Here is a 25,502-nt window from a genome sequence, read left to right on the forward strand (position 1 = left end):
ACCTTTGCTTAATATCAACACCACGTGAGTCTGTGTAAAAAGTCTGAACCCTAGAAGTCATGACAAATAATAAAACAACATTTTTCGATTGTTCTAGGTATGACAGTAAGTGTGACTGGTTGTTTGTCTAAACTGCACTGCAATTGGCTGGCAATCAGTTCAGGGTTCTGTCTAGAACGTCTCTTGCATGAAGTCATCTGAGGTTGGCTTTGCCAAGGGAGATTATCATAGTGCCTCTTTCCTGGATAGACTTGTCGGGCGTTGTGCAGGTTGCTTGGAGAAAGTGGGCGTGTGTTTAGTCTGCAGAGGCAGTACGGGGGTGGGTTCTCATTTTTGTACGTAGATAAGTGAGGACCCAGTGGTTTTTCTTGGGTTGGGAGGGGCTGATGCTTGGAGAGCAAGAATGAACCGGAATGCTCAGACATGGGCGAATTGAAGAAAACACCAATTTTGGTGACGTTTTTAAGTGAGGAAATAGCATTTTAATATGGCTAAAAGCTATAAATAAATAAATAAAGATTTTGCATGATTTAAGCCCTATGACAAAGGGCAGCCTTGACGGAGTCCAACCCTCACTGCAAACATATCCGACTTATTGCCAGTATTGCAGATCAAACTCTGGCATTAGTGGTACAGGGAACGATCAGGGACAGGGACAGTACAAAGCTTGGAGAATGCATTCCTAGTGATAACACTTACCCTTCCCTCCCTCCTATTCATTGTGTGTGCACTTGTCACATCTTCAATTACTCAACTAGTATACAGAATGCACTTCACAGACAACAAATGACACATTAGTTGTACGCTGAAAACTGTTGGATTCTGTGGTTAAATATAGGCATTTGAAGTTTACCATGGAAAATGTTCAGGGAGCACTGTTCGAAACTACATTTTGTAGTAAGACTCTTTTTGAAAACATTGACATCAACTTTATTTACGGTATTTAGTTGTCATAATGCACATTCATTGATTGATTTGACGTAAAACAATTTACAGTAAAGTAAAACCGCAATCAAATAAGCAAAGTTTACCTCACGACCACTGTATGGTTCGAGTTAAGTAGATGTTCACCGCAATTTGTGAGTCAAAATTCTCATTTTGTGCCTCATTAAAACCCACTGAAAAGCAAAACTGGGAATCACAGATTTGTATTTTTTTCCGATAATTGAACCACAAAGAAAGGCTGTAAAAGCTTTGTTGTTTTGAAAGCTATTTGGTTGATGCTGGGTCCGATAGTATAGTGTTGTGTTGGGCCACCAAGATGCTACACATGCTCTTGAGCATTAGCCATGCTAATCACGACGTGTAATCGCAAAACAGCAGAATTAATTGCTTGGTGATCAAGAAGACTTGTCTGGCTGGAACTGTTTTAAAGCAGAACATATCCAACTTTGAACAGCAAAATAGCAGGAAAATGAATGTGTCAACCTATTTAATTCTATACACTACAAAAACAAGATATTTAATGTTCAAACTGATGATGTTTTTTTTTTTTTTGGTAAACACTCACTTTGAATTTGATGGCTGCAGCACGTTCCAAAAAAGTTGGAACAGTGGCATGTTTACCACTATGTTACATGACCTTTTTCTCTTAACAACACTCAATAAGCATTTAGGAACTGAGGACATTAAATGTTGAAGCTTTGTAGGTGGAATTCTTGCTTGATGATAAATTCCAGTTGCTCAAAAGTCCTGGGTCTCCATTGTTGTATTGATAATGCGCTACACATTTTCAATGGTAGACTGCTGTCAGGCCATTTTCGTACTCACAGTCTTTTACAATGAAGCTATGCTGTTTGTAACACGTGCAGAATGTGGCTTGGCATTGTCTTGCTGAAATAAGCAAGGACATCCCAGAAGAAGACATTGCTTGAATAGCAGCATAACAGTATATTGGTTCAAAACCTGTGTGTACCCTTCAGCATTTATGAAGCCTTCACAGAGGTAAAAGTACCCAAACCATGGGCACTAACCTAAGCCCAAGGCACACCGATGTAATAATCATGCTATCTAATCAGTATCTTGATATGCCACACCTGTGAGGTGGGATGGATTATCTCGACAAAGGAGAAATGCTCACTAACACAAAATTAGACAGATTTGTGAACAATAGGTAAATGGACTTTTGTGTATGTAGAAAAAGTTTTAGATCTTTGAGTCCAGCTCACAAAAAATGGCAGAGCGTGAGTTCAATTTAGTGGATATAATACTCATTGTTTCTTATCTTCTTTACACATATGCACATATTACACAAAAAACAACAAAACTAGCCTATGCTAAATGGTTAACAATCACGATTAGCATTAGCCCCAAATAAACTCGAATCACTTACTTATTTTACTTTTCTTGAACATTACTTCATAGTCCTCCAACATATGAAAATTTTAAAATATGATCAACATGAATGGTAAATGGAGTGCACTTAAATAGCGCTTTATCTTCATCATATGTTTACTAAGCCTGACGTATTCGCTTGTCTTATTCAACCATATTGAATTGTCGAAGCTTACACTGCCCGTCCACACGGAAAGGTTTTTCAAATAACTTAATTTATGCTTCAGGATCCCGGGTCGTCACACTGATGTTATTCTTTGGTTCCATCCCATTTGAAATCTATAAATGTCATGAGTACTCGCTTATTGTAGCTTCATACTTGGGTTAGGGCTACTAGCAAATGCTAATCTACAGGGGCGTGCAGTGACCTTCAGAGGGGCAGGTGCTCAAAGTAAAAAAAGGGGCACATGATAATGTGCCTGGCCAGCACTGTCTACTCACTTGGGGTTCGAACTTCGAACCCATGCCATCGAGCCGCTGTGCGTGGGGCGGGGAGCTGGTGGGGATGAAAAATTGATTGAGGGTGTGTGTTTGTACGTGTTTATGTTTGTGCGTGCGTGCATGTGAAATAAAAATCCATTGAAAATTCTTAATTGAAATAATGGCTACACAATAATTCACATATGACAAAACAGTTATTTTTCTGCAATGCCAATGCCAATCATCAACTAAAAAACTATTTAGTAGTACATGAATAATCATTTATGAACAACAAATTTACATAAATAAAAATGATTATGTAAAATGTACATACAATTTACATTTTAAATAACATGAGTTTAAATAACATGCTATTATGATTTTACTATAGTGCATGTAGCGTAAAAAATGTCCTATTTTACATTTAGCTTGATTCAGGTAAGAGCAAATGCTGTTTACTATTTGTCTGTGTAGATTGTCAATCTTTAGTTATTGCAACTGTACTGAACAATTAACTGCCACATCTAGGCAAGCTAGATTGTTCTTGAGAAAATGCTGTGAATATATTTAATTTGAATCTTCATTGTCCCGCTAATTTCTGAAAACACTGCTACCTGTTTCTTAGCACCGCACTCTGGTCGCAAACCGCACCAATGTAAAAAAACGAGCTGTTGGTTATAATAAAAACAAAGATCATGTAGCAATTTCCACAGATACTTTAAAGTATATTTTCAATTCAGCTCTTATTGAGTAGATGCCACAAGACTTATCTAGCCTAAGAGAAAAAAGTTACAAACATCTACTAAAAGTGTTCCCTCTATTTTTCACATTGAGCAAACGTCAATTTTTTTTCAGACTCGTGCTGCTCGCAATAGTAACGCCAGAGCTGCGTGCTCCTAGCGCTGGTCAGCCGTGTGAAAGTACAAGAAAACATGTAACTACAGTGTTTACATGATTAGCAGATAACATCAATTCTATGTCTGCCTTGTAAGATCCGCCTGCCTTGTTGAGTTGGAGATCTGACTTCAGGAAGAGGGTTGATTAAAATTATGACTCAGAGGGACAAATTCTTTTGTGTACAACATTTTCTGTGTACCTTAAACGCAACAGTAGTTGTAGTAAATGGAGGAGAGGGACATTTGTTTTACCGGAAATTTTTGCCGTGGCGAAAGTGGATGGGTAGGATCGTGGTCTTTATGAAACTGAGGGGAAAGTGTCCCTGCGTCCTCAGTGCACTCTATGATCTTGGCTTTTGTTTACTGTGAGTGAGACTGAGCGACCAACACTCTAAAAATGGATTGGTTAAAAAAAGCTACCAATCTTGTTGGTTAAGGTCATATTGGCTCCATTAACCAATAGATTGGTCAGACATGGACCATTCCGGGTGGTTACGGGCATATCAATTTTGTTCGTTAGCCAAACAACCAATGAAATTGTTTATAATAGAACGCAAGTCTAGATAGATCACTTGGAAATATGTTTATTGTATCAATTTATTGTCTTCTAAATGTGTTTATTAATTATTATAAGTGATTACAATATACTGTATTATAATATATAAATAACCTAGTGTTTAGTGGGGGGTAATTTGACCAATTCATTTTTAGGGTGAATTTACCGACGGCAGGCGCAGTGGCAAGCGACCTGGCTTCGAATTAAGTGAAATTATGTTGTTGAATTTTTGTTTTGAAAGGCAACAAAATGACTTTCATACACACACCACAAAAAAAATTAATGGACAAAGGGGCACGTTGGGCATCAGTGCCAAAAGGGCATGTGCCCGGGCACCCATTTTCTCACTTTGCAGTCTAAAGAGACCACAAACAAAACCTAAGAAGCACCTTATTAGTGTTTTGGTGATTGCCGGTTGGAGTCCGTCAGCAATAAATTTCCATGCGGAAACACAAAATATTGGTTCCATATATTGTTAGATATTATTAACATTTAAATTCTTTATTTCATATATTAACCATTGTTATACATTATTAACATTTTAATTCTTTATATTAACCATGTCGAAATGTTTTGTAGATGTGAGGTAGTGTTGAACTCAGTATAATTTGACCTTAAGCTGGAACATATTGTTTGGTCTAAAAAATTCCTTCTCAGTGTTCTGTGCGAAAACACATTTAGTCCTTGAGAACAGAATCTGCTTCGAACACACACACACCCCTGACTCTGTTTCCGCCATCGCTCACGGAAAAGTACCCAGAGAGTATGTTTTGTCTACAAATGAAAGAGAGGCGGTCTGTTTAACTATAAGAAGCCATCTTCCCCGCGGAAGAGACACATTCGGCACTCTGAAATTCCACCTGTTACGTGATGTTTGGAGTCTGTCACGATGTCCAGAGATCTCTGTTTTTTATTAAATCATTTTTGCAAAGGTGTTTTTTCTTACATTAAATCTGTCTTCATATTTTTGGAACACGCAAAGAGGAAAAATAAATTTATTCCTCTTCAATATATATTTATAAAATGACTAAAGTAGCTTTGATGCATGTATTTTTGCATCGACCAATTTCTGTGGTCGAACTAACTAACTTGGTCAACTTTTTTTCCCCAGCCGTAGAACCCTTATGCTGTTCAGCCTTTCTCGGCCACTGTTGTGGACATTTGTCATAAACACTGTGCTACAACATTTCATGCAAGTTATTCGGTGTGGCGATCTCTGCTTGACAGGGATTAAACTGATAGTCAAAATGAGCGATGCTGAAATCCTGAAAGTCCTTGAAAGTGAATGTTCCAAACAGGTGTTATATTTTAGCATCCTCAACTTCCAGTCTTTTGTTGCCCTTCCCAGCTTTTTTGGAGTGTGATGTAAGCAGCAAATTCAAAATGAGATCATTTGTTTCCCCCCCCCCCCCCCAAAACAAAATAATATTATTCAGTTGAACATTAGATATCTTGTCTTTATAGTGTATCCGATTAAAAATATGTTGAAAGGGATTTGTAAATAATTCTATTCTGTTTTCGACGTTTTCCACAACGTCCCAACTTCATTGGAATTAGGGGTTTTATTTAGTCGGCATAGTGGGTATCAGGTTAGAACATTCACCTCAGACTTTTGAATTTGCAGTTGCAAATCCGGGCTCTGGACTTTCTCTGGGTACTCAAGTTTCCCACAAACACATGTTTTTAGGCCATGAAATAAAGCTTAACGAACGACACCCTCCCCCCATTAGTCAGTTTAATTGAGGTTCTGCTGTATACTGAACATTTTTAAAATCTCACAATTTTTCATCAACATGAGTTTTTTTTGCATTTCATGCTCAAACTATATATAGGAGTGTTGCATATTATCCACACTACCAGTCAGAGCACACTCATGCAGGGGAGAGCCAGAGTGAAAGAGTTGCGGGATGAGTGCTGCACCACTTGAGCTGGGATGGTGGGGGCAAACAGGCCCTAGCCAATGTGGCACCCTAGGAAAGATTTCATATGGCGCCCCCCTCCATCGGTGACTTCCATACATTAAGTTTGCATAATAGAACAGCATATTTTTAAAGATTGAATTTGATTAATTTGTAAGATATCATTTCACACAATTTGAAAATGGAAAATTGTGTTAAATTCATGACCATTATTATTGTCAGACAAATCATACGTGACTTGACAACTATTTGGACAAAGCAAAAGGAGCAACATCTTGACCTCTTGTTCTCCCTTTTTTTTTTCTTCTTCCATGTGATATGGATAGTTTTGGTTATTTTGACATTTTTACCAACTAAGTTCTCTGGGGTCACATCAATAATTTTGCACCCCATTTTATCTGAATTATACTCAATGATCATTTTAATCAAGCAATGTTTTCATTTTGTCTCTTTTTATTTTAGTTTTCCCAAAGCTTAAAATAAGCGGGTTCGTATTGCAGTTTTCAAAATTCACAATTTGCCCCTCATATAATCACATTGAACAGCAAATTTGCAAATAGCCGTCTACGTGGAAAGCACGTGTCTCAACACGGATCTTTCTCTCCGGCAAAGACACCCACTAACTTTCATTTTGCCTTATCTTGGGTCTTACACAGCTTATTTACAATGTACTTTAGAAACATAACATTATCCCTGCAACAGACTTGGTCTTTGTTAATTAGGGCTACCATCCAATTTGTGGCTTGTTTATTACCACGGTGACAACTGACAAGTACAGTATACGTTAACTTATGTCTGTATTTTTCCTTATTTTTAAAACCAATCATTTTTCCGATTGCTCAACCTAGTTGAAAACGAGCAAAAATTGTTAGATAATTGCAATGCATACTTGCAAACACACCAACTGGAGACACAACGTTGTCCAATGTTGGGCACACATTTATTTTTGAGACAAACATCATGCAGTTTCAAGATATTCGCACACACAGCAGTTCTAAACAGTCACGTGTTGAAAGGCAAGAAAATTTGGGTTTTCATCTTATCTTCTATTATATATTTATTTAACACAAGTCGGGAACCAAAATATGACTGTTTTTTGTTTCACTCAAGATTGCTTTGCCTTGACACAGACTCAACCTCAACCTAGTTGAAAACGAGCAAAAATTGTTAGATAATTGCAATGCATACTTGCAAACACACCAACTGGAGACACAACGTTGTCCAATGTTGGGCACACATTTATTTTTGAGACAAACATCATGCAGTTTCAAGATATTCGCACACACAGCAGTTCTAAACAGTCACGTGTTGAAAGGCAAGAAAATTTGGGTTTTCATCTTATCTTCTATTATATATTTATTTAACACAAGTCGGGAACCAAAATATGACTGTTTTTTGTTTCACTCAAGATTGCTTTGCCTTGACACAGATGTCAAGCAACTCCAAGATGTTCTTCTGCTGCTGCTAATTCTCCGTCTATGGCGCTGCAAGAGTCTTCTGTGTCAAGGCAAAGCAATCTCGATGAAAACAATTAACGGTCTTGATGGTCACAGAAGAATGAATTATAAAGTCTACAAAACCATTTTGTTTGGTAATTTACAAAAAATACATCCAAACTAATGGGGAGAAACTTCATCATACACTGCAAACAAAAGGACTTAATCGGCAGGAAAAGTGGAAGCTCTTATATTGGCCAAGTGAATCACTGGACCTTAAAGATCCCTTTAAGGTCCAGTGACTCATTTGGCCATTTCAGCAGCAAAAGGTTAATATTTTGTCCAGATTTAATTTGTTAACTTAATTATTTTTCATGTACAATTAATACCCTTAAATACAAATTTTTCCACTTGCTGTCAACTGAAGATCACATAACGTGCTGAGGAAGTAGGTGACAATCATGACCAAACCCAGAAAACACCTCAGCACAGGTGATGTCATCTTCAGTCGACAGCAAGTGGGAAAATTAGTTATTAATTGTACAATAAAATAATGAAGTTATCAAATTCATTCTGGACAAAATATTTACTTTTTTACTGCTGAAAATGGCTCAATGAGTCAAGTATCCCTTTAACCCAATAGATCATGTATTTTACCTCCTGAAGAGGAGACTGAAGGGAGAAACCCCCAGAACCAAACTGAAAGAGGCTGCAGTTAAGACCTGGAAAAGCATTTCAAATGAAGAATGCAACAGTCTGGTGAAGTCAAAGTGTCGCAGACTTGATGCAGTTATTGCAAGTAAGGGTTATGCCACCAAATATTCAACAGTATATAACAAAAACAAACCTTGCCATTCCAATACTTTTGGAGGGCACTCTATGTCGATAGTACCACCACACGTTGTGTATAGAAGATCTTTTAAAATCATAGTCAGACCATGTGTAGTGTAGCTGAGCCTTTCCGAGTTATGCATTTGACTCCTAGCGCGCCGTTCTGTGGCCTAGTTTCCCAGGCTACCATTTCTCATGAGACAAGGCTATTCACTGTGCAAAAATAGAGAGAGGGAAGGAGGGAAAACCTGGCACAATCTGTGCTGTCCATTCAATCTCATTTGCAATGTTTGAGAAACCAGCTGGAAAAGCTTATCCTTTGAGAGGAGGGGGCTTTGTTCAGAGTGAAGCGTTTGTTGGACACTAGGAGCAACGAAGTCGCAAACGCACTCGCACACTTTGTCCTGTGAATGTTTTATGTGTGAGTCTGTTTGCAGGCTGTAAGGTGATGAAATGAGAAGGTTTGGTCACAACAATGTTTAATCTGAGTTTCTGGTTCCCTTACAACTCCCAGTCCCATTACGTTTTCAAGTATGTCTCACAAAGAGTTGTTAGCTTGCACCATAAACATCTCTTCAGAGGATTGTTTCTCACTAAAATATTTATTGGTCATTGAAAAAGTGAGCCATATCTAAGTGAAAAGGTTCCCTGTTTCCAGATTTACCTCGATAGGCATATGCAAGGAGTGCTGTTTTAATGAGACTTTTTCCCAGGTTGGTTGTTGTTTGAAGATGATGGAATCACAGACTGTACTGACTTTTTTTTATTTTTAAGAAGCTCGATATCTGATCTGGGCTGCACAGTAGTGTAGTAGTGTGGTGTCGTATTGTAGGCTAACACGTCGTAAGCCTTATAGTTGAGATGCTCTGAGTTGAAATCTGATTTTAGGCACTCCTATCTGAGGTTGGCATGTTGTCCCAGTGCTTGAGTTTTCTCCTGGGAATCCAGGCTTAAACCCACATTCCAAAACATTTTAGATCTATTTGTGGGAATGACAGGTGTGAATAGTTTGTATGTGGTAGGATAGATCATATTGTAGGAGGGTACCATATGCTCTGAAACTATGGGCTGCGGTTTTGCTTTGATGCAAAATGATAATTTCTGGTATGAGTGAAAACGTTATCGCGCCATCACAGCAATTTTGCTTTTGGGCCTCTTTTTCTCAGTAATTAGGGTTAATCGATTTTAGAAATGACTCAACTGGTTATCATCGTATTATATAGCTACCAAACTACTTAATAGCAGATATACTTGAAACATGCAAATCGTTAATATTCCATATCTAATAGGGTTCTGCGATACAAACGGTATATTCAATATAAGGTATACATTTTGCCGAAGGTAGAAATTTTGACTCTACCGTCTTACCGCGGTAGCGCATGTTGATGATGTCATCGCATAGGACAGGTTGATGATGTCATTGTATCTGCGTCCCGGCCCAGTGCACGGTTCAAGGTCAGTGTAACAATTGCACAGAATCTACGGAGCCGGAGGAATTGGTTAAAAAAAACAGTGCTACGTCAATTATATGGACATGGTTCAAATTTGAAAAGTTGGGCAGCAAGCAGAAACTAATACTCACACTTGGGGCAGGAGTAGCTCATCTGTAAGTATTTAAGCCTGGTTTATACTACTGTGTTTGCTCCTGTGTAAAGCGCATCACGTGATTTACGCCGAGAAGAGTGCCATAGATCACGGCCGGGTGCTATACACATCACAAAATTTTGTACGCCGTAGATGGTAGGGCGTAGCATCGTTCATGACTGGTCCGTTTAGTCACATGCCTGTTTGTAAGTTAAGTACATAGCGCATTGTTCTGTTTTGGCGTGTTTACGGCCGACAGTAACACTTGCAAATTGGCATTAAATAATTCTTACTAGCTCGTGACCTGGTCTGATCACTTTTCAAACGTTATAATATGCATTTGTATGATACAAGCTCGAGGCATTATAAAGACACACAAATGGCAGCCAACTCTTTTTTGTTTTCGCTTTGTCCTTGTTCCGGAAACAAAAAACGATTTTCAGAATTGGCCATAAAATGTAGAAGAATCTCTCAGATTCAGCCGTAGCGACACCATTGACTTTGAGTAAAACTTCAGCACATTTTCAAAACAACTCGATGTGGATTGCGTACAAGCACTAAGGCAATTACACGAGTGGCTCTCTGCCGTGACGTCTGCGCCGTTGCCTTCCACGCAAGTACACAGAGACCTTCAGGCCTTGAGACCTGAGGGTCACAATTTAGATTTAGTTGTGAACAAAGAAATTGGAATTAGATAATGGAGGGATGTTAGTTTGATTCTTGACTACTTTTGAGGTGCGCTTGAGCAAAACTTAACCGCAGTGATTTCTAAATATAGGAAATCTGCAAAATAACTGATGCCTCTCCTGAATGGGGTTTGTAATTGCCTTTAGATTCCACTAGCTGGAGACAAGCACTTAGAATAGAGATAATCATAAAACACCAACTCAATGCATTTAGCATGTCAACAATCATGAACCCTGTGATTGGCTGATGACCAGTTCAGAATGTAAACCGCTTCTTGCCAGAGACAGCAGGGATAGGCTCCAACAGGCCCGCGACGCTTGTGAGGATTAGTGGTTCTGAGAATGGATGGCTGCCGTTGTACAATCATGAACCTGTTTCCTAAATAAATGTATACTGTTTAAAATAGTTTGGGAATGAAAAATCTTCCAATATCCTGATTAGCCACATTGAGGTTAAACACGCCCATGGTGAAAGGTAGTGTGTGTTTCCATACATAACAAACAAAAGTGAGTACACTCCTAAATTAAATCTCCAATAGAGCACGGTTAGTCATTTCCCCCCCAACATGGCACCTTATAGCAAAGAACTCTCTGAAGATCTGAAACTGAAATGTTGCTCTACATAAAGTTGTCCTAGGCTATAAGGAGGTTGCCAACACTCTGAAACTGAGCTGCAGCATATTGGCCAAAACCATCCAGGAGTTTAACAAGACAGGTCCCACTCAGAACAGGTGGCCAAAGAAGTTCAGTGCACATGCACAGCGTCACATCCAGAGGTTGTCTTTGGAAAATGGACATAAGTGCTGCCAGCATTGGCTGCAGATGTTGAAGGGGTGGGAGGTCACTCGCCGCACACTGCATCAATGGTCTGCATGGCTGTCATCCCAGAAGGAAGCCTCTTCTAAGGATGATGCACAAGAAAGCCCGCAACCAGTTTGCTGAAGACAAGCAGACTAAGGACATTGATTACTGGAACCATGTCCTTGCGGTCTGATTAGAGCAAGATTGCCTTATTTCGTTAAGATAGTGTCAAGCATTTGTGGCGGTAAACAGGTGAGGAGTACAAAAACAAGTGTGCCTTGTCTACATTCAGGCATGGTGGTGGGAATTTCATGGTCTGGGGCTGCATGAGTGATGCGGCTATTGGTGAACTAAAGTTCATTGAGGGAACAATGAATGCCAACATGTACTGTGACATGAAGCAGAGCATAATCCCCTCCCTCCCAATACTGGGTCACAGGGCAGTATTCCAACATGATAATGAGCCCAAACAAACCTCCAAGATGATCACTGCCTTGCTAAAGAAGCTGAGGATAAAGGTGGTGGACTGGCCAAGCATATCTCCAGATCTAAAATTATTGAACATCTCTAGGGCATCCTCAAATAGAAAATAGAGGAGCTTAAGCCAAGGTCTCAAAATTCCGCCAGCTCCGTGATGTTGCCATGGGGCATTAAAATAAGATTCCAGTAGCAACCTGTAAAGCTCTGGTGAACTAAATACCCAAGGGAGTTAGGGCAGTGCTGAAAAATAATGGTGGCCACACAAAATATTGACAATTTTGACGATTTCTCTTTAGATTTTACTGGCTTATTTGAGTTGTTTTGATTTTTTTTAAATCAGATTAATCACATCTTAGAATTGTGATTAATCACGATTAAACGCTTAACAAAAAAGGCATTTTTCCTCAACATTTTTCCGCCAAATTTGAAGAGCAACAGGTTATGTGTTAATTCTTTTGACATTTACTGTTATAAGGACGTCTTGAACATATTTTGATCCACTGCACACGCTCCTCCTCCTCTTTTTCTAATCAGTTAATTACTTGCATAATTCAAAATGGGGGAAAAAATGACCCCAATATTTTGACATGAACAAAGATTCTAAATGTGATATGCATTTATTAAATGCTTTACATTAATGCATGTAGTTATGTTTATTACTCAAACACAACCTGTGCTACCTTAAACGTAACCATCCGCTGTCACGCTTAAGGACAATCTATGGTCAAAATTAATAGTGCAATTAATCAGCGTTAATTCATGATTAATGCGCAAATTTTTAGTGATTAATTAACCAGTTAACCCTTTAACTTTGACAGGACTAATATATATATATATATATATATATATATATATATATATATATGTATGTGTGTGTGTGTGTGTGAAAGTGTCATTTATTCAGTGTTATCCTACGACAAAATAAAATTAAATATCTGCAGAAATGTGAGGGGTGTACTCTTGTGAGATACTGTTTGCACTTGTTTCATTTATGGCATATAAATTTTTAGTGATTAATTAACCAGTTAACCCTTTAACTTTGACAGGACTAATATATATATATATATATATGTATATATGTGTGTGTGTGTGTGTGTGTGAAAGTGTCATTTATTCAGTGTTATCCTACGACAAAATAAAATTAAATATCTGCAGAAATGTGAGGGGTGTACTCACATTTGTGAGATACTGTTTGCACTTGTTTCATTTATGGCATATATGCTGCAATTAAAGCCTTTATTAACTTTCAATCAGCGTTAAGGAGCCAAAATTGATGGCTTATGCTAGGCAATAGGCAGGATATTAAGCTGTGCATCTCCCAGGGGATTTGCGTTGTTGGCGTTGGCCCCTCTGAGTTGAATTGAAATTTATGCTGGTGTAACTTTTTAAAGTGCAGTGGAAGTTACAGTTAACTATCCATCCATCCATCTTGCCAATAATGTCATTTATTTATATGTATTTCTGCTTCAAATAAATATTATATGACATCTACAGTTTGGTGTTATGTGGGTGTCGGCTTTGTCTTCGTATTCACAATCTTGATTAATCACTAACAGGTTGTCTATGGATGGGTATGGGGTCTTACTTACAATACTGTACTGAAGACAATGATGTATGCATATACTGTACCAAAGACTACTGTGTTAGGTCAAAGAGGGCTTTTAGTAAATGGTTCCAATAAAGACTGTTGCCACTTTCAGATGTACAAATTCAGGTGTACAGTATGCGGAATATTTGGTCAATGAAGTTAGTTAGTAAAAAACGATAACCTACAAAAAGACAGCCTTCAGGGTTTTTAACACACTGACAAAGCTTATGAATCAAATTGCTGCATATTAATTTTATCCTAATTACGTTTGTTGTCTGGGTCGGAAACAGCTTAGTTTGTCAAGCCTATAAACTATCATGGCAAAGGGGTATTACAGATAAGAGAAAATAAAATGAATATCTTAATGTAGTTCCATGTGAAAATGTTTAATTGAATACCAAATAAAAATTTCCAAACTAAGCTTGTGCAATTAAATCATTGATGCTTTCGTAGCCAGAGAATATTATGGGTCTCTCTCTCTCTCTCTCTCTCTCTCTCTTTTTTATATGCTATTTTAAATATAGCATTTTAGGCGGGGTTCACTGCATTTAGTGGGTAGCCCACATTCTCTGCTCCACCAAGTCTTGTGTCCGTTTGCTTTCTTCTCTTGAAAACGGAATCACTGGTACCTGCTTAAAAACTGTAAGTTATGTCTATATCGTCTGTTAAGTATGTTTATATTTTGTGGTATGCATTATGATTGTTGTTGGCAACCTTTGATTAAGAACTAGGCATCTAATGTGACAGTAACATTAATTGCCCATGTAGATGAACATGATCAAAATTCCAATTTTCTTTTTATTCCAACTGGTCTTTTAAATTTACGACATGAAAAAATGCCAAGTTTTTTCTCACATAGAAGACACAATGTACTATGTATTTTTCTTTCTTTCTGGTACGAAACACTTAGAGAATAGGTTCGATTTTACCATACTTGTACTTTTGTTATTTAAGAATTGCTTTCTACACTCCTTTAATAAGAAATTCGACACATTAGAGATGATTTATCTCTCGTCGCATGTTGAAGATGCTTTTACCAGCAAGTTGGCAGACCCTAGTTATAAACACATCTCATTTTAATCAGTATCTACCAGAAGGTTTACAAAAAAATTGAGGTTTTCTCAGATTTACATTCTAAGATACCCTTACTTTAAGAATTGCTTCAATGTCTGTTTTTTATTATTATTTTTCTTTTTTTTAACTTAACCATGCCTGCTGTGCAACCACCACAGAATGTCTTGCTCGTTTATTTGTTTTAGGTACAATGCAAAGTGAAAAAAAAGTGAAAAAAAGTGCCTACTTATGTCAAAGTGTTGCTCCTCCCTATTATAGGTCAGTTATGTAATATAACGAAAAAAATAGAACCAACATGCAAACCAGAGAGCTGTCTTTTGTATGTGGAAAAACAAGTGATTTTTAAAGGTCTCATATTATTCAACTTTTCCACATACTAAAATAGATAAATAGTCTGTGACATGCATTTGTCAAAATTGACTTTGGATCTAATATTTTTGCTGTCCCTAAATCAGCAAAAAAAAACCGCTTTGTTCAAAATAGCCTGTTTTAGACTTGTGGCATGGTTTTCTTTTTCTCAAATGTTATGTTTACACCAAAGGTAATGGGCCACACACCTTCTTAAAAGTTCCACTTAGTTTTTTTTTTCAGCTTTTAATTTGAGATGTTCAATACCATTTTTTTTATGTCACACCAATACCAGTATGAGTGTTCACTTTTTGAGTACCCACAGAGTACGGATACCTCTATAACTAGTACTTTTGATATATACAATTTACTATTATAACGAAAAAATGTCAACAAAGACTGGTCTGACACAGATGGTGAGTTGCCAAATGTGTCAAACTGCCACAATATAGGGCCAAATACTGCCAAATAGGAATTATTCAACATCAGATTTGTTTTATTTTTGCCTTAAGTATCATGGGCAGTTATTGACAGCCTCCATGAGTAACCGATACCTCAAAATTGTCAAGATGGGGGAGCTTGAGGACCCAAATGCAGGAAGACAGAGCGAGGAGGCCGAGGTTCAGTCACAAGAGGGATTTAATTAAACCAAAAACAAGAAGGTAAACGATGTACTGTCCAGAAACAAAAACAACAAACTCCAAGGAGGGAAACAAATGCAAAACATGGGGGGACCAACAAGGCAAAAATGGGCAGCATGACATGGGGAAAAGACAAGGCAAAAACGGGCAGCATGACATTAGGAAAGACAATGAACCGACACAGACAGAGGGGAGACAGCAGACTAAACACACAGACGCTAACGACACAACAAGACACACCTGGGGCAAGGCACAAGTGGCTGAGGGTACTGATTGGTTCACATGAGGAAGGGCAGGATTACACTTAGACAAGACCAAGGGGGACACACAAAGAAAACAGAATCCAAACATGAGAAAAATAAGTCAGGTATTGGCCCGATGGCAGTAACTGGTATCGGTGCTCGCCCATTCCTAATTTTAATAATCAATTAATCTTTCAATTATTTTGTTGATAAATCAGATTAAAAAAACAAAAAACATGTTTTCATTTCCATTCCTTCAATAAAATGACATTATTTTATATATTGACAGTGCCGAAAACGCATACACATTAATTATGATTCAATTACTAGATTGGTCTATGACGTGTTAGAAAATGTTTGATTGTTTTCTAAAGTAAAGGCAAATGTCTTATTTTGATTCAACACAAAGTTAATAGTCTGCTTTCATTGAGGACTACAGAAATCAGACAATATTTGCTGTTGAGAAGCTGAAATTTGCAAATTGGCATTTGGACAGTTTTGAATTAAAAAAAATCTTAACGATTAATCCGTTATCAAAAGTAATTATCGATTAATTTCATAATCGCTTAGTCTCGATTAATTGTTGCACCATAGTAAACAACAAAGTTGCATACAGTTATTAAAAATACATCAAGAAAATGCAAGCAAAGAATGACATACTATATGATTATTTTATGTTCTAGATGATGAATGTTACTTTTTTTCCTTTTACTATCTATCCTTTTCCTTTTTTCTCACTTTTCCTTTACACCCTTTATAAAAATAAATAAATAAATGTAATTGTATATATATATTTTTAACTAGTTATTATTTGACCAGGCATTCTTGCCACAATTAAGAACCTTGAAGTAAATCTGATTTGTTGGAATGCAGGTTATAAATTTTGTATAAACACAGTGGAGCCTCTCAAGTAGGATGGTTTGCTGGTCAATCTTTTAGAGGGGAAAAAATCTGCTCTGGAGTGATCCAAAAATTCTCAGCCTAATCCAACAAACCTGACATTTCTCGCAAAGTTTCACGAAATGGAACTTAAGGTGATATTGAAACTACTTGATCCCTTTTCTGGCTGCTTAGTAGCCCACCAAATGGTACAATCAAGAAAAAAACAGATCAGCCAACCACATCCACCTCACAGTTAAGAGGTTGTCGGTACAAATGCAGGCTTGTGTGGCATTTTCATGCTCTTCCCGTGTCTGCGTGGGTTTTCGCCGGGTTTCTTTCTACATTCCAATCCGAAGCGTTCTCGGTTTACCGGGGAGTCTGAATTGTTTTTAGGTGTGAGTGTCAAAAGTTTTATTTGTGCCCTGCGCTTGACTGGCAAACAGTTCAGCTGGGATATGCTACAGCACACCTGTGATCCTTGTGAGGCTAAGCAGTACAGAGAATGGATGGATGGGTCAGAAACCCTCAACGTGGAAGCATGGATGATTCAAAACTTAACGTTTTAAACATTTTTTAGAAGCTGACACTACTAATTTTGTAGTCTTTCTGATTTCATGGTTTTTGAACATCTATGATTGTATTGTGCAATTCGGCTACCTGTGCTATCTAGAATTTTTAAAGAGAATAGTCAACATTGCAACTCTTGAACAAACGTTCATTTGAGCAAGGCACCAAACCCTCAAACAGCTCATTTAACCTCATAACACCAACAAACAATCACTGCATACCGGAAAAGGAAAAAATAGACTCTAGCACACATTGAACAGCATACAGTTTGTAAAAGATTGAGCAATAAAAGGGAATTTAATAAGGTTAGACAATCTATACTGGTGGGAGATTTAAGGGCAGGCTGCTGGAGCACAAGTGAGAACATGGCAACCCGGAATGGAAATTTAACACTGACATCGCTTAAGTGAAACCAATAACAAACAATAATGGTGTGATAATACTCACATACCCTTCACAAAGGGGTAAAACATAAATGTCAAAGTGTAATATGTGAATCCCAAGAAGATGTTAATAATATCCTGTAATAATAATGCTGCCCTTCTCTTTTCCTTTCCTTGCCAGGTATATCTCATCAACGTCACCTACTCTGACAATACCTCCCACATCATTTACAGAAGATACAGCAAGTTCTTTGACCTTCAGGTAATCCTCTATTACTGAAACTCAGCCACATACCAAATTGAACCTATGTTTTCAATTGCCAAGCCTAATTCTATCACCACATTACTATTTAGAAAGTGTGTATGTTTGTGGATGCGTAGAGATACGGCCGGAGCACAAACAATAAGTTAGCTTAGCGTTAGCTAGCTGGTACGACACATTACAGATGGAGTGTGCTACGGGATCCTGGAAGTAGAAGTAAGCAGAGGTGGGCAGTGTCAATCGTCGATTCATGTCATTGATGATGCCCACCTTTCGGCGAGTGAACAATGACGCTAAGCCTCGAAGAAAATACACGGACTGAGTGCCGACTCAAACAGGTTTACGTCCGTCGATCGGGGTGAGTAGTGCGTACAGACGGTCCTTCTCATTCCATCTATTTTTGCAAGGCTTCGCGGAAGCATTCCGTGAAAAGTGGGCGCTGTAATTGGCGATTGGCGGGAATCAATGTGAGTGCATGTAATTGGTCGGGGGCCAAGAGAGACATGGTTTGTATCCCTAATCACCGGGCTGCACAGAGCGACTCAAGAAAGAACATTTAATTGGTCGTCAGATTCTGAAAGAGGTTTTTTATTTTAAAGGGGATGTATCTAGGTATTTGAAGCCCTTCCACAGTTAACTATAGGCATATAATGATTCAATTTTACCTTTGACACCATGGGATGTAATTTTTTAGGAAATATTAGGTATTTTGCTGGCTATTTTTCTAACGTGGAAGTAAAATGCCCAGTTCAGTATAACCCAACCTCTCCCTGTGTGGTTGTCGCACCCCTCTCCTCCTAAACCGGCTGCTGCGCGCACCGCTCACAAAACTCTGAAGAGCTGTGTTCGAGCCACGTAAGACTGAAATGTGGAAATTGGATGGATGTTCACTTCTTCAATAAACATTTGAAACAAAACAGCTCCTTTGCTGCAAGTAATCGTAGTGGAGGAGGAGGGGAGGGGGAAGAAAACAAAAACAACAAAAAAAAAACCTGAGAGGGACGTGACCCCAGGACCTTTTGCTTATAGGGTGAGCGGGCTAACAACTATACCATTCATTCAGATAGGTTCAACAGTGCAGACATTTTACTTAGTAGTTTACACAAGTGTCAGCCACATGGGAATTTAAAAGAACACACCACTAATAACTCATTTTCCAGTATTGGATTAGGCATTGTGTAGAACTAAATAAAGTGCAAATATCTCTGGCAACTTATTCCCTAAATTTTATTTTAAACCGATTAAGTATCAAAATAAAAACATATCTTGTGCAACACCATTATCCTGGTCACGTGACCGTGATTATGTATCCTGTGCGTAAACGACAGCTGCCATCATTCACTTGAATGGGAGTTTGCTGACGTATTGGGCAAGACAAAGGGCGTCTTCTATCCCAATTACTGCGGCATTTCTGATCAGAGTAAAATCCCCAGCACGTCAGGTTCCGTGTCATTCTATGTGGGGGTGGGCCGGCGGGGGGTGGCCTCTCCTAATGTGGGCTAAGGCGTGCTTAGCACACAACATGTAGCATGGCTGGCAGAATAAAAGTCACCTAGATGTTTACCGTCCAGGTTAGGGATGGTCCACAACTTACATTTCCAGAGTGAACAATGTCAATGGTGACTTGACTGGACTGAGCCTCTGTAACACGCAACTTGTAGACTGTAGTGATGGGCATGGTACTTCTTTCAAACTGAATCTTTAGAATCAGTTCATTAAAAATAACCGTTCAAAAGATTCATTCATTGAATCGTTCGTCTACGCACCCGCCTTCCCCCCCACCAGCACAGACGTAAAAAAAACTAAATAAATAAAATCAAACACGTCGTTAATGTTATGTTGCTATATTTGTCGTTGTGAGTGTGTTTCTATCAAAAACATGGGAGTACGTATGCCGTGTCTGACGCTGGCGGTTGATTGGTCGTTCGCAAAGATTGACGACATGAGCGTGGCTGAGCTCAAATGAACTGAGAAAAGAACGAATCACTTCAGAAAGTGATCCGTTCACTCACGTTCACTGAAAAGATTCATTCTTTTTTAACGAAACGTACGTGAACGACACAACACTAGTAGACGGTCCGCAACTCCGACTTGGTATGAGCCGGCCGGCTGAATGAGTTGTTATTGGCCACTTTCATCCCCGCTTTCAGCTGGACACAAATCTTTAGCGAGTCTTCATGGCTGTACTGCTTTTGAAGAAGAGCTTCCTTGCTATAGGGCGTAAATCCAGGTTTGAGGTCCGCCGTGGGACGCAATCATTCCTCAAGTGTCCTTGTTGTCATTTGCGGCCATGTCATATATGCTTTTTTTTATGCACGCGATACGTCACCATGATCACATGAGTGTTCAAAATGGCCGTTACTGGACTTAATGCAAAAATATTCATAAAAAAAAGTGCTATAAAAATCATATGGCCTTCGCTCAACATAAATTGACAATTTTTTCAGGAAAAAGTTGAAATTAATCATTTCACAAAATAGCTGGTTAGTTTTTCACAAGTCCTGTATTCTCCTTTAAGACAGCAAATTGTCATTGCACTTTGGCATTTCAAATGTGAAGGATATGTGATTGCTTTGAATTCATTTAGACAGAATGTTTACTGATAAAGACTACTTTTATCACTATCCTGCGAGCATGGAGGTCTCAGAGAAAGTGGGCGTGTATTCAGTCCGCAGAGGCGGCGCGGGGGTGGGTCCACACTTGATGACGTCATAGACTACGTTTACATGCAGTCAATATTCGGATTAAGGTCACAATTCCGGTTTCTGAAACAATCGAGGTAACACGTTTACATGTGTGGCGGAGAGTTACTCCCGTTTACATGCACATTTGTGCTCGATTGGAATAACCTGTTCGGACCGCAATTACGTAAATAATGTAATTTCCGCTTTTAACTTACTATACGTTCAATAAGAGACATATTTATGTCACTCACCATGCTAATTAAAGTTATCATGTTTCCTCCTCACTCCAGAAGTGTGGTTCTTTGCTGCGAGCGTCATGTTTGTTGACAAGTATTTCTGGTGGGTTACACGCCAGAAGGACCGACTTATATACTTGTATATATAGGCACAAACTGTGGCGTTTTCACCGTAGAGACACAAAATATTGTGAAAATGCAAGTGGAGAAATCAACGTATTCTAGGAGGCTCCTTTAACAAGTAGGACGGAGCTGTGCATACAAGTCGTGGCTACATAGACCAAGATTCCTTGCGAATTAAATCAGCGAAAAAGAAGAAAAGAAAACGAAAAAGAAAATAACGAGCATGTGCACAGCAAAAAACATTGCCCCGATTGTCCGAGATATTCCGAATGCATTTATATGAGCAAGAATTCCGGTTGTGAAAGGAGTAACCCAGGGCTCTTATTCGGGTTTTTAAAAACCCAAATGAGCATATTCGCGTTATTGTGCCTTTGCATGGTCTTACAAAACCCGAATTTTGGCAATATTCAGGTTTTAAAAGGGTTATTGCCTGTATGTAAACATAGTCATAGAGTGAGCACTCGCTTGTTTTCTTGGGTTGGGAGGGGCTGGTGCTTGCAAAGCAGAATGACTTAAAATTTCTCATAGAGGGGTGAATGGAGGAATACACCACTTCAGTGTTGTTTTTGGTGTGGAATTAGCATTTTAACGTGGCTAAAAGATCCAAAAAGTTGATTTTTCACGTTACTGTCCCTTTAAAAATGAGTGCTTCCGCCTATGCCTTTGTCAAAATGCTAATTTCGGTCATGTGATATAAAAAAAATTAAACCCACAAGCAAGCAAAATAGAAAAGGGGAACAGGCCACATGATGAGACAGAAGAAGAGCCAACAACTTCCAAGGAAAACATACGCTGGTCCATCAAAATGTGTATGTGAATGTCAACATTCTAGTACATTTTTCTGCTCTATATAACTCAACCAAACCTTTCTTGTTTATTTTTTTTTCATCTCATCTCGGTGTTTCCCTTAAAAAGCCAGAGAGGGGAGAGTCTTTTTAAGGGTGCAAGCAAGAAATTTATGTTAAAGCTAATTTAACGAAATGTTCTTTTTTTAGGTTCCATTGTCATACTCACATGGGATGAAATAACGTTTAAGTTGTTGCAGTCATGCTTGAAACATCTTGACCAGAATTCCCAGCAGACTGACCTTTGTTTCATACATTGCCTATTTCATACAGAGAGAATGATTGTGTGCAGGCATTTATGTCCCCCACCACATTGCAAGCTAATACCGTATGTATACAGCACTTCAGGTCTCTGGGTCGCTCGTAAATATGAAAGAGCTATACAGAGAACGTTACGGGGGCACATCTCAGTAGCTCCTGTGTGCAACCCCAGCAGGAAATGATGTGTCAATCAGTCGAGGAAAGTTTTTTTCTGAAAGGTTCCATTGATAAGTGGGGAAATGTGACTCCCCTCTGCAAAAGAATAATCACAACGTGGGCTGACTTTCACAGGCAAAAACAAGAAGAGGCAATAAAGGTCACATTCTAAAGGCATGTGGACAATGACAAAGTTGTGACAATTTTGCCATGTAGCGCCGTATTTGTTACGGTTCATTATGTAATAAAAAAAATTCACTTCATGATGTAATAGTGCCACATCATTTATTAATATGCCACATGCAATATATAATTAATTTTATATTGCTGCATTTTGTAATTGGTTGCTAAATATTGCATCAGTGATTACAAAATGCAATTGTTCCACTTTCTTATGAAGAAATTGTAATAATTTGGTTCATTATTTAATAAACCACCAGAATGGATTTCTTAAGAAAAAAACATTATAGCATCAGAACACCATGGATTTTAAGCATGCAAGCATGAATTATAAATGCATGAATTATTCATTCCGTCAATACTGATAGAAGGTCCATCAGTCTGTCACTGATGGGCGACCTTTTTGCAGACAAATGACGGGAAACTTGAAAAAAATTATGGACGATGCACTAACGGAAGTAGAATTTTGTCCGGCACTGGAATTGTCACCAACCGGGTCAGTACCGATTGACATCACTGGTGGACTGTTTTGCTGTTGACTATACGGTATGTAGGCATTAGTTTAGTGCTCAACCTGTGTATTTTACTTAAGACATTTTGTTAGACAGCTAAGAGCCTATGAGGGGATGTATTGAGTCCGTTAGGCCATTTGCGCCAGTATCCGGGGCAGTTACGATGACGTGCTCTTCCTACACAGTAACATTAGTGAGGAAGGAAGAGAATAGGGTAATATATATATAGTGTTGCTCAAAAGTTTGTGAACCCTGTAGGCATGGTCAGGTTTTTCGTATAAAATATTAAAATAACCTTATTAAATGTTTAGCCATACCCAAATCTACACACTGACATTGAAAATAATGGACTTAAACAAAAAGAATGATAATATTGTCATTCATTCTTGAATAAAAGTTGTTGATTTAAGAAAAACTCAGATTTCATGGGTGCAAAAGTATGTGAATCTTTCACTTAATCATACATTGCACCTCCTTTTGCAATGAGAACTTCATTCAAACACTTTCTTTAGTGATTTATCAGTCTTTTACATCTACTTTGGGGGAAATTTTGCCACTCTTCCTTGCAAAATGCAGCCAATTGAGAGAGGTTGGATGGGTGTCTAGTAGGGGTGTTAAAAAAAACTAAAAAAAAAAAAGATTCGGCAATATATCGTGATATTACAGCGCGCAATTCTCGAATCGGTTTGATATGCGGCTGAATCAATTTTTTATGTGAATATTCAACAAAACGTCTTTCTTAGGGTTAGGATTCACACATTAACCCCTGGGCGTTATTTTATTTTGAAATGGCTTGATCAGAACCAACAAAAAGACAAAAAATGGTCAAATAACGCCCAGGGGTTAAGCAAGGAAGAATGTTATTTTAATGGGACATTAAGCCTTAATATTTTATTTCAGTGCTGTTCAAACATGAAACAGACTGCAACCTGTTTGTTAAATGTAGTGGCTCAATTATAAGCCAGAATTTTCAGATAAATACATTTTCATACAAATCTTACAGTGTACATGTACAAGTTTACTGATGAGTATTTTCTAAATTTGAGTTAAAAAAAATCGCAATAATCAATTTATAGTTTCATATCGGGATTAATCGGCATCGAATCGAATTGTGACCTATGAATCGTGATACAAATTTAATCGCCAGGTTTTAGGCAATTCACACCCTTAGCGTCTAGCATAAACTGCCCCCTTCAGGTGACGCCACAGTATTTTGAAATAATTTTAATCAGGATTTTAACATGAATCTTGTTGTTCTTCAGACATTCCTTGGTTGTACACTATTGCTGGAATGCTTTGGATTATTGTCATGTTGCATGATCCATCCTCTACCTGGCTATAACTTCACAAAGGACGACTTCAAGTTATGATCCATGATTTGTCCAGGTCTTGAGGATGAAAAGCCAGCCCAGAATTTAACATTCTCACCCCATGCTTCACTCTAGGGTGAAGGTTGTTTTGCTGGTATGCAGTGTAGACTTTTCACCGAACATGACTGTTTTAGTTGTGGCCAAACAGTTAAATTTTGGACTCATCTGTCCACAGAAGGGACTTCCAAAAAGCTTCAGTGTTGTCCAGGTACTCACTGGCATAGTTGAGATGGGCAGCTTTGATCTTTTATTGTGAGCAGAGGCTTCTACCTAGCAAGCCTTCCATGGTCAGAAATAAAGCAAATTGCTTGTGTCGTCCTGTGCTTTTTCTTTTTTAAGGCAAAAAAAGTTGAGCTTCTAAGGAGGGCGGCAGTCGTCGCCAAAACTAGTCAAGGTAATGCACAACTTTTTTTTGTCTTAAAAAAAACAACAACACAGGGTGATATAGTGTTGTAGACAAGATTACAAAATTTTAGCCACATATTGCTCGTGGTTCTTGGGCTTGTATCCAAAATTCACCCTTGCATGAACCTTGTCTTGTGGGCGCTGTTTGTACAATCCAATGATTCTAGGATCTAAGTTGTCTGGAGCTTTTTGCCCTTGCTAGGGTCACCCATTGCAAAGTTTGGCTCACTTAACCTCCTATGATGATGACTCTACGTGGGCCTCTTTCTCTCTAGAGAAAAGAGATATTAAAGTTGGCTGTATGGTCCAAAACATTTTGTGATAAATATATCTACCCCCAAAAAATCTGAAACCAAAAAGGTGGGGGAACTACTACTTTTTTCCACTGCACTGAATATAAGGTAGCTGACAGGCTTTTCCCATCGCTCACCATCTGTGGCTGTCTTTTGCTTCCTCTGTTCTTGCTTGACTAGACCTCATGTTTCTGTTCAAGGTCTTCTTCAATTGAGCGGAATGTGGAGGAGAGTCACTGAATGCTAGATATCTTTGGCATCTCTGCATGCCTCACACAGAGCCTTGATTAGAGTTTGTTCAAGGATGCGTTCCTTACCTACCTAGCATGTAGGCCTCATGAATCAAAGAGTGGCTGACTCTGACTGTATATCTTGATCAGAAAGTATGCAGTGATGTTTTCTCTGAATTGGTTCACCTCGTACCAGCTTGCAAGGTGAAATGACCGAAGACAATGGGGTGATTTTATGGCTGCCTCTCCTAACGAGTGCAATTTCCCCTTCTGACTT

The 25,502-nt window shown here is 38.5% G+C and overlaps 1 protein-coding gene across 7 annotated transcripts in view; it reads left to right on the forward strand.

Annotated features, from left to right (window-relative positions):
- sh3pxd2aa (SH3 and PX domains 2Aa) overlaps window positions 1-25,502 on the forward strand; it is a 118,339-nt gene that overhangs the window by 3,337 nt on the left and 89,500 nt on the right. For all 7 annotated transcript variants that reach the window (XM_077570918.1, XM_077570919.1, XM_077570922.1 and 4 more), the window contains exon 2: window positions 17,850-17,930. In XM_077570918.1, the coding sequence (XP_077427044.1) occupies window positions 17,850-17,930 (81 nt within the window). The remainder of the gene's footprint in view (window positions 1-17,849; window positions 17,931-25,502) is intronic.

The sequence above is a fragment of the Vanacampus margaritifer genome, chromosome 7 (genome assembly GCF_051991255.1).
Source record: "Vanacampus margaritifer isolate UIUO_Vmar chromosome 7, RoL_Vmar_1.0, whole genome shotgun sequence".
NCBI classification, from domain to species: Eukaryota; Metazoa; Chordata; class Actinopteri; order Syngnathiformes; family Syngnathidae; genus Vanacampus; species Vanacampus margaritifer.